General features: G+C 45.8%; 1 protein-coding gene across 1 annotated transcript; it reads left to right on the forward strand.

Annotated features, from left to right (window-relative positions):
• The first annotated feature begins 268 nt into the window (after positions 1-268).
• klf12b (Kruppel like factor 12b) lies at positions 269-16,351 on the forward strand. Its single transcript, XM_068746310.1, has 5 exons — positions 269-351; positions 5,837-6,368; positions 9,014-9,149; positions 15,322-15,479; positions 16,170-16,351. Exons 1-5 carry the CDS (start codon positions 286-288, stop codon positions 16,349-16,351), a joined length of 1,074 nt encoding a protein of 357 aa, XP_068602411.1. The 5' UTR covers positions 269-285.

Consider the following 16,351-nt stretch of genomic DNA (forward strand, 5'->3'; position numbering starts at 1 on the left):
GCAGTGTTTTTGGCCCGTTTGCAGCTCACCAGGCAACTGTAACTGTGTAGTATGGAGCAGAGGGAGTCATGCTGTGCACCGACTGCGTTTGCACTTTGTGTGTGTCTTTTGTCTGTCAGGTTCTGATCATTTCCAAACAACAATCCATGTCCATTTCAAATATGTTTATTTCTCACATGGTAAATGCCCCTGCGTGAATAACGGCGCTTAGGACCTGCTTAGTCATGCTAAGACACCCCTCTTAAACTTCCTCTGTATCCATTCACAGGCAGCCTAGGAAACAGGATGTTAATGCTTGACGGAATGCCTGCAGTCCGAGTCAAAGCTGAGCCACTGGAATCGGAACAAGGGGTAAGAGAGCAGTTGTTTTCCAGACACACACACACACACCCACCCCCCCATTTTTTTCTCCCTGCTTTCCTTTCTGCCTTTCCTCCTCCGGCAGTGGGCCGATAATCACTCCCAGGCCTGAGCAAGTGAGTGAGAGAGTGAGCGAGCGAGCATGGGGACTAAGAGGAGTGGTCGGAGAGCATGGTGGTAAGCAGGAAGAGGAGAAGAACCAAGGCGAGGAGGAGCGCCACAGCTGGAGCAGGAATGCATTGGGGTGATTTCGGGGCGGTGGCATGGGCCAGGCAGAGAGCCCGTGGCTGACTGAAGGTGGTTGCACCCGCTGCTCTGGAGTGGAAGGTCGCATGCGAAACAAAATCATTTCCGCCTCCTTCTGCCCCTGCCCCCTTCTATCTCGTTGCCCCCCCCCCCCCACCCCCCTCCCCCTGTCGTTCTTTCCCACTAGCACACATGAGCGAGCACTGTCCGCCACACATGCACAAACACAAAAAACAAACACAGCACGCCGAACCTCCCCATCACAACCACACTGATTCCTTCTTTCTGCTTCTCATGCGTGCCTCTGCTCTCTTGCAGCGCCGTGGCACAATCTGTCACTTCATGAATCAAGAATTACCTTTTTGAACGTTTATCATCGACGATTCCATATTTCGCAACTCGGTTTCTTGCTTTTGAGTATTCCGTTCTGCAGACTGTGCGTGTTGACCATGTTAGGAATAATGGCGTTACCTCATGCACGGTTTTATGGCCCACATACAGTATCAGTTCAGTGTTCTCTGGACTGACATGCCTAGAAATAAAGTGGTCTTGTTATGGAGAAGCTGTTGCTAGGTTACAGGGGCTTTGTGTTCCTGCCACAGCTGTGGGTGCAGAAAGTGCAGGCCGCTTAATATTTGTAAGGATGATGAATTAGTGTTCAGTTATTATTGATTTCCATTCATAACATATCAATAATATGCTGCCGCCTAATACATCAAGACGAGCGCTTTGCTAGAAGTCTAGTTTCTGTTAGGAAGAACCCGAAAAAACTGGTGCGTGATGGATGAGAAAAATAGCAGCTGCTGATAACCCATCAGCTTCCAGCAGGTCTTGTAAAGAATTGCTTGTGTGTGTGTGCGTCGTATCGATAAGAACGGAATCTGTCTCTGTGGATCTCTGGACTTGACGGCGAATGAGCAGGCGATTACGTTCTCGGTGTCCTGCTCTCAGCTGTGAGTCCAGGGCTTGAGAGCTGTGCTGCTGCTCAGCTACATCAAACCTGGGGTTTGAAGTCGTTCTCAATAAGTGTAGTGATGTCAGTCACAGACAGGATGTGAGCACCGCAGCCCACACAGCTTTGAAGTGCACCGAGATCCAATCTCACCCTAACAGACTTGCGCTTCCCTTCAGAGGGCAGACGCAGACAGACAGTTTAGACTGCTGCAGAAATATGGTCTTCATTTGGGTGGCGAGGGGCCAAGGGCTTGCTGGAAATGGTCTGCCTCGTTAGACAATTCACCCGCAAGGGGTTGGGAAATCTGCCCTGCTAACCAGTATCCCCTAATAAAGACAACGGCATGCGGACAGGGGCGTGCAGGCGGGTCGAGCCGAGCTTGATACGCGTGCACGTGAGCATGTCAGTAGGTTTGAGCGCATACAAGTGATTGTATCTGTCAAAATGAAATTTCGGGTGAAGGCAGGTTTTCCATTCCGTGCACCAAGATGCAATTAGCTTTCTGTTTTTTATTTTTCACTCTTGAGCGCTCTGCTGTTTTGACCTTTTCACGCAAGACTTCCCCGTTTTACACGTGGGTTTTACCAGGTTGTCGACTGTATTAAATCCTAACTGTCATGATCACAACAAATCCTCCTAACTAACGGCGTGAAACAAAGCAAGAGTAGAATTAATCGACAGAAACAACCTTTTCAATCCATTCAAATTAACGTGAACAATCTCACATTGCTTAAAGAGAACTATGTTTCATTTGATTTGTGCTGCGCCCACTAACTGTTACGCTGAAAATCTACCATAATGCAAGACAGCCATGCAGCATGGCTACTAAAAAAAACAACAAAAACATCTGACGAAATGTTGTGTATTTTATAATGCTGATCATAATGACTGGTTGCCAGCAACTACAGCTAACATCTGCTTTCTTCCTCCAAATTTGATTCCTGCAATGAACGCATTGCAGAAAGGGTTTTAATGAGGGACATATTTGCATCCTGATAAGCATTTAGGAATTGAGGATAATAAGTGAAATAATGATAATCATTCTAGCTTGATGTTCAACTTTGGTGTCATGTTTTACACTTCATAATGGGTTATACATTTTCTGTGGCCTGCAGGTGTGGACTCCCAGGCACACCTGTCTCCTACCTGCACCATTTTACTCCAGAGCCTTGCTACTGCTAAGACATGCTAACATACAGAAAATACTGCGTGATTGATTTGCTGGATTAACGTACGTTAGAAATCCGCCATATGGAAGGCAGCATATGTCAACACCTACATGTATCTTTTAGCTTTTAAAATGTTACCGGTGTGAAAGACGCCCTTGCCATAGGCACAAATCTACGATAAGCTCAGGTCCAGGGAAGTGTGGATTTATTTTATTTTTTACAGATGTGGGTTTTGGCTTGCGTGATATGATCTTATCCTGCATTCATGGATGCAGCAGTAGACTCAGAGATTTTCTACAATAATGATATTATGGACTGTAGATGGTTAAAACCATGAATTCTTCACAACTATGCCACGGCCTTTTTGAGGAAACATTAAGCCTGGTCTCATCCTCCCTGAAGAAGTAGGCCATCGGAGGATTTTTAGAGCATCCCACATCTTTCCTACCTTCTTTTGCTCTTTTGACACCATTTTTTGGGGTCAGAATGTGGAAAAGTTGAGTTTGTTAGTATTTTGTGTTAGTCATGTTTTTTAATTCCTTATAATTAATTCGGACTGTAATTCTAGTTGCATGAATATTTGTGCGTGAATTTTAAGACAACAGATTTGAACTGGGCTTAGGTTCAGTTTCGGATTGGAACAACATATAGATTTTTTTTTTTAAACCCTGAAATATTACTGGAAGGCGCTCAGATTGCCTTTGTGGTTGGCACTTGGCAGATATATATTTTCTTCAGCTTCCTTTTTGATTCCTGTCCTGCTTCAGCAGCAGGGAGTACTGGCAAGACTGCAAAATTCAGTAGCCAACTAGAGACACTCTAGGAGCCCTCACTGAGAAATACAAATATTCCTAAACACTGAGACCAGCCTCAGTGGGTATAAGGACTTCAAAGTCTTCAGGCTCTATATCTCCAGGCAGGCCCTGGCACACACAGCCTATAGAGAATATGCAAATGCAGAGTGATCATGTGCAAAAGCTGCTCCATGGCAGCCTGGGGGTCTGTCAAGAAAGGCTACACAAAGTTGGTGTAGAAGTTGATGCAAGAGAAGAAGAAAAAAGGTCAATGAACTGTGTCTGTCTGTCTGTCTTGTATGATGGTAATCAGAAGAGCTCTTGTAAACATGTCATTTCTATATAGGATCTTTCACATTGACTCTCTAGCCTCACTATTTACTACTAAAATTAAATGAAAAGCGATAGAATGAAAAATACATCTACAGTATTGTTTTTTTCAACGCACACTTATCTTGAGTCATTTTTAGCTTTTTAATTACTTTCCGTGAGAAAAACATCCCCTCACCAATGTTTGGATAGTACTTGCAGACAGCACCAAATAAAGTAATGGGGATACAGTATGTTTTCGTTTTAGTGCTCCTCTCCCTGCACCTCCCGTAGCCTCCAGCAGAGCTGGCACTGAAGTTAAGCAGAGCATCATAACGTCAGCGCGGCATCAACAACCCACCTTCTATTTCCTCCGCAGTCTCCTCCTATTGTGTTCCAGGTTTCGACTTTGGCTTATGCGTTGTGTTTGCACGGTTTCATTATTGTGGTTTACATCTCACAGCAAAATTCCTCCCTTGCATCATAGTGCAGAGACAAACTGCTAAAAATGGTCAGTTCCTTGACCTTGTGGTAAATTCTATTAACTGAGCTGTACAAAGAAAACAGGGGAGGCTCCATGAACTGAATCAGGATGATTCAGCTGTCGGACAAAAACAGATTGCACAATTTTATGAATAAAGAATTGGGTTATGCATGTCTAATTATTATGTTATTATTATTATTGTGATCTTGCTAAAAATGCATCAATCAAAATGATATTTCTGTACATAACTACAGACATTAAATGCTTTGTGGGTGGTGTGATGAATCTGATCATACTGTTTTCTGAACGCTGACCTGATGCCACTGACCCAAAGCTGAACCCCGACGAAGGTCCAGAAGTCCCCCGAGGGCAGATTTCACAGGGTAGGGTTTGTTTTCCAACCGAGGGGTTACACAGGGAGGGCCACATTTTGATTCATGGGGTCAAAACATTTCCTGTAGGCCAAAAAACAAGTAGGGGAGTAAAAATAGCTGGGCCGTACATAAGGTAATACACACACACGCACGACACACACCTCTCAAAAAAAAATCCTCAGTCTCCGCCAGCATTACATAAGAAGAAAGAAATTCAAGTCTCAAAAACAAAGTGAGGATGAAAATCCACGGCGTGTAATTTTCTAATCTGCTGCAGCTGGGATTGGAGCGCATCTTGGATTTGTTTTTTGTCCTGTAAGATGAGCAGAATTCTGGGATGTGCTCACTCCCCGATGGCCCTGACCGTGACTCCACTGTGAGCGTCAGCGCCGCTCGCCACAAACTCTATAGCGCTCCTCCCACAATGAACATCGTCACGCAAGAGCGCCAACGTAGCTCACTTGACAAAACTTGTGATTTCAATGAAGGCCCGAAATTTTGCTGTTGGTAGTAAGTTTGTTCAGGGACACTCTGAGCCACCAGCGGTGACCTTAGGAGGCCCGTCGGCGAGAGACAGAGGGAGACACTCAGGAAATTGGGCCCATATGATGTTTTTCCACCGTCACAAAGGAGCTTTAGGAGAGATGCAAGGGGATGGGGGGGGCGGGGGCAAGAGAGCTGTGATTCTGTGGGAGTGATGGAAAACAGGAGGGAAAGAGTAAGAGAGGGACCCACGCCAAGAGAAAAGAAAGATAAAGGGATACGATGAAAGGAGGGCGAGTGTGAGAGACATTATCTTCCCTCCTCTGCTGGTGACATCATGCGAGCTGAAGCCGCCTCAAGGGAGAAGTCAAACGGCTGAACGAGCGTGAAAAACTGATTTACTCCTCGATCAATAAATGTCACCACATAAACCTTTGTGACTTCGCTCTATCATGCGCCAAAATGGCGACCCTCTTACTCACTTCATTAACAAACAATTTTTGGCCATCAATGGAATAATTGATGACAGATTTTTATTTATTATTATTTATTCCTTCCCTTTTGTGTTTTGTGGCAGTCCTGCGTGTTTTTAGGGGGGATCAAATCCCCGGATGATTCAATGGAGGATGTGTCTTACGTTGCTTCTTCTTTTTCTCCCACAGTCACCCAAAGTGCGCCCTTATTCTGCGATGGACGGTGTCCCTTTCTTCCTCAGCAGAGTCAAAGCCGAACCTCCAGAGGACTTGCTAACTCACGACCTGCACTTCCACACACAGACTGAGCCCGTTGACCTGTCGATCAACAAGCCCCGCCCCTCCTCTTCATCCATCACCCTTAGCACCACCTCATCATCGCCCCCTCTTAGATCTGCTTTCTCCCCATCGTCCTCCTCGTCCTCTTCCTCCTCGCCATCGGTCATCACTTCAGCGTCGTCGGTGCTCACGCCAGGCCCCCTGGTCGCCCCTGGAAGCGGGGTGAGAGGTCAACCGTATTTGCACATCCTGCATTCTGTGCCACCGCCTCCATCCAGTCCTCTGAGCCTTCAGGGAGCCGGGAAGCTGTCCAGCCACGTCCACCGGATCCCAGTCGTGGTGCAGTCACTGCCGCTCATGTACACCACTGCCGTTCGATCGCCCTCCAGCCTCAACAACATCATGCTACCTCTGCTGGACGAGGTCAAACGCCAGGGCAAAGGTAAGACCGCCTCCTCAGGTTGTTGGGTTTCATACAACAGATTGGGCCTTTTGGGATTTGCTTGCAGCACCTTTCAGCAAATTTAATGGGAAACGCTACAGTTTCAAACCTGTCATGAGCCTGAAACGTTTGTGGTGACCTTAGTGACATAAAACTCCACATCTAGGAAACGGCAACTAGAAAAGAAATGCTTGGTAATGCATGCACGTTTACAATACACTCTTAGCTGCTTTATTTCTACATACTTTGTGCTAATCACACACATATATTAATCACATATAGAGCATCACACTGGTTAACTGATACATGGTTAGGGCCCATCCCAGGAGGAGGGTGTCTGCACCCCCTGGGAGGATCAATGCCGTAGATCATTCGGGACTTTCTTCCTTCCTTACCAGCTTTGTAATTACTGGAAACACTCAGTAAACTTGATCCGTTTGATAATCCTGACTCATCATTGAGCATGCACCTCCAACACGAGATATAGTAAAAGAACCGAGGAGGGAAAAGGAGAATTCTAATCATATCCAATCTGGTCACTCCCAAAGAGAACCTCATCATCTTCATCTCCGCCACTCCTAAGCTCCGGCTCCTGTCTTTTCCTCAGAGCCACTGTCTCTAAGCCGTACATCATGGCTGGCCTCACCACTGTCTCCATGTGGACAATATGTCTGATTAAGCTGGGTCACAAAGGTCCTGTCATCCGGCAGTGAAGTAAAGGCAGTGATCGAACCCCTCTGACTGTAGCTCCAGTGCGCAGGTGATGATTTGTGACCCCCCCAGGGACAATCTGTCGGCCGAGATGCTCTACTGTCTTCAATCAAAGAACGTCCAGGCGAAACACTGAACGCTGACAGCGTGTGTGTGTTCCTTCAGCGGTGGCCCCTGAGGCGAGCACCTTCACAGCGAGGATGAGGTTGTGCAGGATGAAAGGCTCTTCCATCTCTAACCGACAGAGATGTTTTGCTTTGACGTCTTTCATAGCCTCTAGTGCAGATAACCAGCGCCACACCTGTTGTTACCTTTCCTTACATCTGGAGCGGTTCTTCCTATTTGGCCTCACTGGTCTGTGTTATTGGTTTTTCTCTCTGGGTGTGGTTTTACTGTGAGTCAGCCCGCTGCAGGTGTCTCTGAGACACGCTCGGGGTAACTGCTGCTCGTAAACGAGTTTCTCGTCACTCCCAGCCCGGATGGGCATTAATATTTAACTCACTCGTTCTGTGTGTCCAAACACGCACGTGTAATTAACGCTTGGACACTTGGCTCAGTAGGCGTGGCGAAAAAGAAGAATAAAGGAAGGATAAAAAAAAGAGAGACTTGTCTAAGACAGAAAGACAGTGACACCCAGAAACGGCATCAGTCCAACCGGAGCTCTAAAGACACAAAGACGACGGAAGCGGAGTGTTTAATGGCGGGCGTAGCAACACAGTTCGATTTAATGAGACAGCAACCAGGAGAGAGAGTATTTTCCATTAATTATTCTAAATATGACTGTATGAGAATATTTACATCAAAAATCACACTCTCAAATTATTAAATATTTTTACAGGGTGTTAGTTCAGGTCGAGTTTTCTTCTTGTGGCGTCACCATCCAGTAATGTAGTGTCCCCATTTACACACCCACCCACACCCGCCCACACACACACTCAGGTTGGCCATCCTCTTTAAGAGAGGGCGGGTATCCTTCCTTTCACTGCTGTCTCCGGCAGGAGGTTACCATGGAAACAGGGCCTGACTGGAAACAACAGGAGAGAAAGAAAGAAATCCGGTGCTCTGCCCACCTCTCCACCGCTCCTCCTTTGTGTTCCTCACTCAAAATACCCCCCTTTTCACCGCACAATACATTTTGAACTAATTACATGTTTTATCATCGGCCTGGCGAGCTGGTGACCGCTCCATGTCGCCGTCTCCATCAACACTTAGGAAGCTTTAAAAGCAAAACAGACAGACTTACAGTGTTATTTCAGCGACCCCCCCCCCCCCCCACCATCCTTACAGTAATAACACCATGTCTGCTCTTCGCTCTAGACCCTTATTATGGCCCATTATGGCCACAGTCTTGGCTGGGAGGGCAGAGGGGACGACGTCCTGATGCTTGTAAAAGCATCTGGAGTTCCAGCAGCACGTAAAGGAACATATATCATCAGTTTGTTTGCCTGTGTCTCTATCATGTCTTTTATCCCCCCCCCCCCCTGTTTTATACATTTTTATACAACTTAATCACTGTTTAATTGACTGAATTTTCAGCAACTTTTTTTTGTCGAGCCGTCTCTAAAATTGCTTTTATTCGTCATTATTACGTTTTCTTTTTTACACTCACCTGGAGTATTCCATGATGTTGCCCGTGGAGACATGGATGACAGGCTGGCTGAAGGCTCTGGCACAAATATCCAATGACTGGTTCAGGGGAGGCGTTGTTACAAGTGGTGGAATAAATGCACCTTTGTCTTGTTGTTGTTGTTGTTTTTCGTGCAAAAGAAAAGATTCTCAGATGGGATGGAGCCAGCTTGCTCGTTGGGAGCGGTATAGAGCAGCGATTGGCGTTCACTGGGGTTGTGGTGCTGCTCACACACACAGTTCACACATGCAATAACATACACAAATGTCCCCACTGACCGTCTTCCTTGTCTGTCCCGCCCTCTCAGTCCACACAGACCCCAATGGCTTTTCACCAAGGCAGATCAAAAGCGACAGTGATGACGACGACCTGCCAAACGTGACCTTGGACAGTGTTAATGAGACGGGTTCGACTGCGCTGTCTATAGCCCGCGCTGTACAAGAGTAAGTCTCCTGATCTGTTCAAGTGTGTGTGTGTGTGTGTGTGTGTGTGTGTGTGTGTGTGTGTGCGAGTGTGTGTGTGTGCGAGTGCGTGTGTGTGTGTGTGTGGGAAATGTTGCATCTTTACTCTGGCTGACTCCCCTCTGCTGACCCTGCGCTGATATTGTTTTCCTTTCTGTCATGGAAAGTATTTTGGAACCATCCTGACACTCCTTTTTGTTACTGCAGCCGCTACTACATGAGGTCATGCAATTTGAAATCAATATACAGTTATACAATATATATATATATATACAAAGCAATATACAGTTATTTATTTGGCAGCTTTCATTCACAAATGGCACATAGCTAAACGGATGTAGCCATTTAATCCAACAGATTGTTTATCGGAGTAACCGGACAGAATAGAAGGAACTGTGTGTTTTAGCATGGATGTGTCTCTGTCTCAGGCCTCAGAACTACTTTACATCCTGTTCAGCCAACATGACAACTGTGTTGAATGAAAACGCCCACACCCCCAGTGGATGACGGATTAAAGCATCCAGATCAGAAACCAGCAAGCAGACGCCGACTCGGCTCGGCCCGCCTCACATCCCGCTCATAAACCCAAAACAGTCGTAACTAGCCGCCTGGCCAGACTCAAGTTTATGCCCACGGGACTTTGTGACTGACTAACTGTAGGGACCGTTTTCCTGGACTCTGTGAGAATCCTGCTAATGATGCAGCAGCGTTAACAAGGCTGACGGCAGCCCGGCCCCGTCAGCCTTATGGGGCTGACATGCTGTGTTGCTGGCTACGTGAACACAGACAGTACGAGTTATCGCGGTAGCACTGTGCAACACGTCGTGTTTGAAAATACGTTTTGAACTGCTCTTATTCGGGGGTACGAGCCGAGGGTGCTTTTAGGGAAGACACAGCTTCTACCTCGCGCCCCCCCGCTCCCTGTCTATGCCCCTGAGTGCCACACATGGGCACTGCGTGGTCAGAGGAGAGCCAGAGTTGGCGTGACCCAACCTTTCAATGCCCATGAGGAGCATGGAGAAATCACCACTTTGGCTTTGCAATGCCCTGCCAGGACCTGCCCACACACTCGCGTCTCTGTGTGCGTGTGTGTGTGTGTGTGTGTGTGAGAGAGACCATGAATGGAAAAAAAAGGTATGCATGCACATCTCGTAGTTTTAATCCTCCCGTGTATGTGTGCTTGCATTGTATGCATTCACGTGTTTGTGCACGGTGGATGGAACAGCTGGTTCCGGAAGGAGGTCAGCCATTGTCAACAGGAACACAGACTTGCATGTTTGTCTGTGAACAACAAAGCAGTCTGTAGTCTCCTTGAGTTGCATGCCAGTTTGGTCACACAGAGGAAGAATGTGCACTCGGTATTGACACAACACAAATGCTCTGTTGACATCTGCACTGCAACAGAAGCTGGCGGCGCGCCTTTGAAATATATCACGCCGTTTAGCTGCTGCTGCATGCCTTTTATTTTCATTTAAGCCGGCACGCTGCGAGTTCAAAAAAGGAACCGCGTTGTGTCATTTGGTAGCCACGGTTACAAAAGCACTCGCCCACAGCGTGTCACGGAAGAGAAGTGGGCGGCGGAGGGTGGCATGGGAGTGCCTGCAGCTTCAAATCCAGGTATCCATATATAAATAAATGATTGAAAGAAGAGCGTGCGAGAGAGAAGCAGAGAGGGAGCGAGTGTGTGTGTGTGTGTGTGTGTGTGTGTGTGCGTGTGTGTGTCATGCGCTTCTTGGGCAGCCTCCTCCATATTCATGTGTTACCCTGGGGACGGGCGGATGGGCTATTGTGGGAGAACACGAGTGAAAAAGAGGAAGACAGTTCGAAAGGGAGAGGAGAGGGACAGAAAGTGTGTGTGTAAGTGTGTGTGTAGGGGGGTGTGTGTGTTTGTGTGCGTGTGTGTGTTTGTGTGCGTGTGTGTGTTAGGTTTAGGGGCTTGTGTTGGAAGTGATGTCTCTGCTGAAGTCTTGCTGGTCCTCCAAGACCCCTCGGAGCAGAGCGGGTGGAGCAGGGAGGGAGGGGAACAACGGTTGGTATCGGTGGACAGGTACAGGAATGCCCAGTGGACGCGCACGCACACGTGCACACAAAACTGTTCCTGCAGGGCTTGAGATCAGTGCAGCGCCGTTGCTGCGTTCAAATGTCCTGTTCCTGTGCTCACGGGGACATTTAAGAAAATCAGGACAGTGTCTGCATCATCGAAAACATCTGTGACGAGTGGCGGGCAAACACACAGACACAGACACAAACACACACACAGACACAAACACACACACACACACACACTCCCTTGTTCCCCTTCCTCCCAGTTTGGTCGCCGTGCCGGCGCAGCTCAGCGGCTGCAGTGAGAAGCCAAAAAGAGGAAGTTGAGGATCCCGAACAGAGGTCAGCTCCGTTTGAAAGGGTTCTCAGCGGGATTTCCTATTTCTGTCTGCTGCTTTGGGAGACGGAAACAGACTCGATGCCGTCGTGACAAAGGGTTCAAGGCCGTGTGTTTGCCCGTCGGGCCCACGGCAGGAAGTGCAGAAAATTGATTCTCACAAAATAGCCAGGAAAGCATATCGCTGGAGATGTGGAGTCAGATGCGTCAAGATGCATGGTAGATCTGTAAAAATAAACGCTACACACATTCTACTCTAATCATTTTATTTACTTTTTGACATTTGCTGATCAAATAATTCAGTTATTAGACTAAATTGTGTAATAACTGTTATGTCATGTCCTACTCAGTTGTGCTGTTTTAAAAGCACCACTTCAACAGATGTGAGCTCTGCGTTCTTTTACCAGGAACTTTTGGACTTGCACATAACAATCAACCCCCCCCCCCCCCCCCCAAAAAAAAAAGAAAGTAGAGATGCTGTGAAGGATGTTAAACTGGAAACTGAGAGAGTCCTGATTGGTAATTTAGCCTCAGTGTGCCAGAAATAAGGAAACGTCTCCATCGCTGACAGGAAACTTAGATGATGTTCAGTTTTAATCGACCAGACTCCATCAACTCTTTTGGTGTTTTTCCCAGTAAGCAGATTGTGAAAGGAGCTGGACTGCTTCCTGTCTTACAGGCTGATTAATCACCTGTTGCTCAAAATTGTAATATCATCTTGTGAAATTTCTCTCAGTCTCCAAAGTGGATGGACCCAAACCGTGACCTCTAGAAGCGGAGCAGCGATGACATCTGAGCCGTCAGCCTCAGCAGACACTGTCGTGGCTGTTGATTACGTTTGTCATGATTTATGGTGCGTCGCTGTTTTGTTGTTGTTTTAGAAGCTGATGGACTCAGACGGTCCTAAATTCTATTACAGTCATGAAGTCGCTTCACGGATGAAGTCAGAACGTAAACATCCACCTCAGCTTGCAAGAAGAAGTCTGAGCTCAGACTTTTTCCACTGTTAATCCTGCCTCTCCTCCTCACGACCCTGGAGACGCGCATGCACACACACACACACACACACAGATAATCATTTCAAATGAAAATTGACTGTAACTTTATGAGAACTAGACAGAGAGAGAGAGAGAGATGAGAGGGGAGTGGGAGTCAGCCTCATATCTGACCCATGTGCTCATTTCCTGTACAGCTTCAGATTGGCAGTACTCCAAGAGCAACAGGTGAACTGTGTGTCTGTGTGTTGTATGTAGTTCTGTGTATTTGCATAGCCTGTGTGTGTGTGTGTGTGTGTGTGAGACAAATCACGCATCAGTTAAATGGGTGCGCAGGTTGCTCGTGGAGGGAGTCGCTCCACTGGAGGGTACCTCTGGGCCCCCCCCCCCCGTTCCTGTCATGCGCTCCCTCTTTCCTTCTTTGCCCCCCCCTCACCCGCTCTCACCTGCTCGTCCACGTCCACAGCAGGTCCTGAGAGGAGAGAGCGGCCTGTGCCGCTGAAGGATACATTATATATCCCACAGATCTTCCCCCTCCTCTCCCGTAAGACGCGATGGAGCTTTGCTTTCAGTCTGAATGCTGCACCCCTCTTCTCTGGTCCATCTTCCTATAGTGAGGGCAGCTTCATGCGTTTGCTTCAGCTGCTGCACATCCCTCCTGAACTTCTGTCTGTGTGCAGAGCGTTACCCTCAGAGGTCACATGCGAGCAAGTGTTTAACTCACAAATAATAAGTTCAACATTTACAAATATTCCATGTAAAAAAAAGCAAGCACACACTTTGCTACAGATGGCTTCACTGCTGGGAGTGACAAATTATATAACCAATGATATTGAGCGGTGATCAGAGAAAATGGCATGCTGAAGTTTATTGATGACAGAAATAACTTAATCTTATTGAACATATTAAGTTGAAAAGCACAAATCTTTTATTCCTTCACGGTGATTGATGAGAGTCTTGGAGCAAAGAGAACGCCAGCTTCACTTGTTCAACTCCTCTGTCACCGGTAGGCAGAGTGGTGCTGCCCCCTGCTGGCAAAGCTACTGCTTCACAGCTTTACCTGAAAGTTATACACCAATCTTGCAGTACAGGTTTTTAATTGTTATTTTTATTTATTTATTAATTTGGTCATTTCTGCTTATAAAGCTGCAGTGCCCCGTGAACAGGAACATTTAATCATATGCTGAACATACAGTCGATACATTTAGTGTGTGGGCTGCTCGCTTCAACTGCACTATACCGCCATCTAGTGGTCGCTGCGATTCAGTTTGAGTCTGAGTTCTGATTTGGGATCAGAACTGAGCTGCTCAGGGTTGCAGCGGACTAGCAGGTTGAGTTTTCTTTGTTAAATCAGTAAATATTAATTCTTTCCCAATGAGCATAGAAAATATTACTTTAAATATGAGCACATATCTTTCCATGGTCAGCTTGGGGACTAAAATGGCTCATTAGTTTGGATGTTACGGAAGCTTATTGCATTCACTGAAGAAAAAAAAAAATCGGTTTTCCTGAATTTATGAGATAACTTCAAGAAAGAAAAAAAAGTTTCGGTTTTCCTGAATTTATGAGATAACTTCAAGCCCCATTTTCCGAAGAAGCATGTCGATGCTGCTTGCAGCCTTCGCCCTCGTTTGCCCACAGATTGGATATTTTGAGCAGTGTAGCAGGTGAACACAAATGCCTAATTGTTTCCTGAGTAACAACAAAGCCATGTTGAAGGCATTTCTGGTGCATCATCTTATATCCATGGCATGCCATGTTGATCCATCTGTTCCTGAAGAAACAGCGCAGTATCCAGCAAATCAGAATGGCACTTTCTTCTGAACAACCGCATAGACTTGAGGTGCCTACGCAAAGTCGATAAACTGAGAACAATCCCTTCAAGGTTACTCAGACAGCAGAGTATTTCCCAGTGTCTTAAACCAAGATGAAAATAAAAGCAAATAGAACAAGCAAGATCTACGGCAGCCATTACTAGACCTAAAATAAATAGGCCTACAGAATTATTTCAACATTTCAGAAAAACTGAAAAAATTACCTCTAAAAACCGAAAAAGATTACCTCTAAAAACCGGAAAAAATTACCACTAAAAACAGAAAAGAAAAAAATTGCTCTAAAAACCGAAAAATGATTACCTCTAAAAACCGAAAAATAATTACCACTAAAAACTGGAAAAAAAATTACCTCTAAAAACAGAAAAATATTACCTCTAAAAACAGAAAAAAATACCTCTAATAACATAAAAAAATATATTTAGCATTAATTTATCTCATTATTTCAGAAAAACGGAAAAAAATACCTCTAAAAACAGGAAAGAAAAGATTTATCTCATTAATTCATAAATTCAGGAAAACCGAAACTTTTTTTTCTTCAGTGAATGCAATAAGCTTCCGTAGTACGTTATTGCGATTGTGATGCTAATTTAATCTGTGCATTAATAACAATTTCAATTCCAGTAATAAAGAATGTGTGCAGACGCTGCACGCTGGCGTTCTGCTCAGCTCTCGTGCGCCTCTGATTGTCGGGTTGAGTCTTGTCAGAAGCCGCTGCATGTTTCAAACCGCATACTTCTGCAGGACGCAATGTGCATAAAAGATGATTTACTGCTTTGCCATTGTGTTGCGGTTGCACCTTGAAGTTTGAACTCATTTCTCATACATACATGTTTAAATGCTCTGCATGCAGATTTGAAGTAAGAAGACAATACTGGATAACATGGTAGCAGTAAGGAACGAAGCCAAATCCTAATGTTTCCGTGTTGATTCTGCTCTCGTTGCAGCTCCATGTCTCCGTTCAGTATTGACAGCATCAGGCGTCCTCGGAGGTCAGAGTCGCCAGATTCCAAAAAAAGAAGAATCCACAGATGTGACTTTGAGGGCTGCAATAAGGTGTACACCAAGAGCTCCCATTTAAAAGCACATCGGAGGACGCATACAGGTCAGACTCCTGCCTGCTCTTCAACATAGTGGTCATAGCTTATTGCCTTTAACCGTCACAGCAAAAACACATTTCTTTCATGACATTATTAGTCCTAGAATCCAGACAGTTTGACTTCTCTAATCATCTGATTGAACTGCTACAGCATTAACTTTGGTCAAAGTACCATTAATGCTACGAGGCAGCAGCTGTAGCCTTTAAAAAACAAAATGTGTCTGCACCTAAATATCGTTACTGTACGATGACGGTGAAGTATCGACAGAAATAAATTCAGGCTCGACGCTCTCTGTGATGGATTAGACAACTCTTTCTACAAATGGGTTTGTATCCCAGAGGGAAATGAAAGAAAACCAGTGGATGCCTGAAAACACGTTCAAAGAGCTACAAGAAAAGACAAATCTATAGCTCACATTAAAACTACAACTACATGTAGAATGTATATATACATAACTGTGTATGCATTGCCTTTTCTTATATCTTCATGGGCTTGAAATAGCTGTACAAGAATTTATGACATCTGACGTATCGATTATGATGAACACATTGTGATCTTTAATTTTCATGTATCATTATGCCCCAGTAAGACTTTGACTATTTGTGTGATGCAGCGCTTTGGGCCGCATGCATGGGAAGTGTGAACACATCATATATATCCAATGACTGTGGATTGATTCCTGTCTTCCTCTCTAGGGGAAAAGCCATACAAATGCACCTGGGATGGCTGCACGTGGAAGTTCGCCCGCTCCGACGAGCTGACGAGGCATTACAGAAAACACACAGGGGTGAAGCCTTTCAAGTGCGCAGACTGTGACCGGAGCTTCTCCAGATCTGACCACTTGGCCCTGCACCGACGGAGACACATGCTGGTGTGA

The sequence above is a fragment of the Brachionichthys hirsutus genome, chromosome 12, assembly GCF_040956055.1.
Source record: "Brachionichthys hirsutus isolate HB-005 chromosome 12, CSIRO-AGI_Bhir_v1, whole genome shotgun sequence".
NCBI classification, from domain to species: domain Eukaryota; kingdom Metazoa; phylum Chordata; class Actinopteri; order Lophiiformes; family Brachionichthyidae; genus Brachionichthys; species Brachionichthys hirsutus.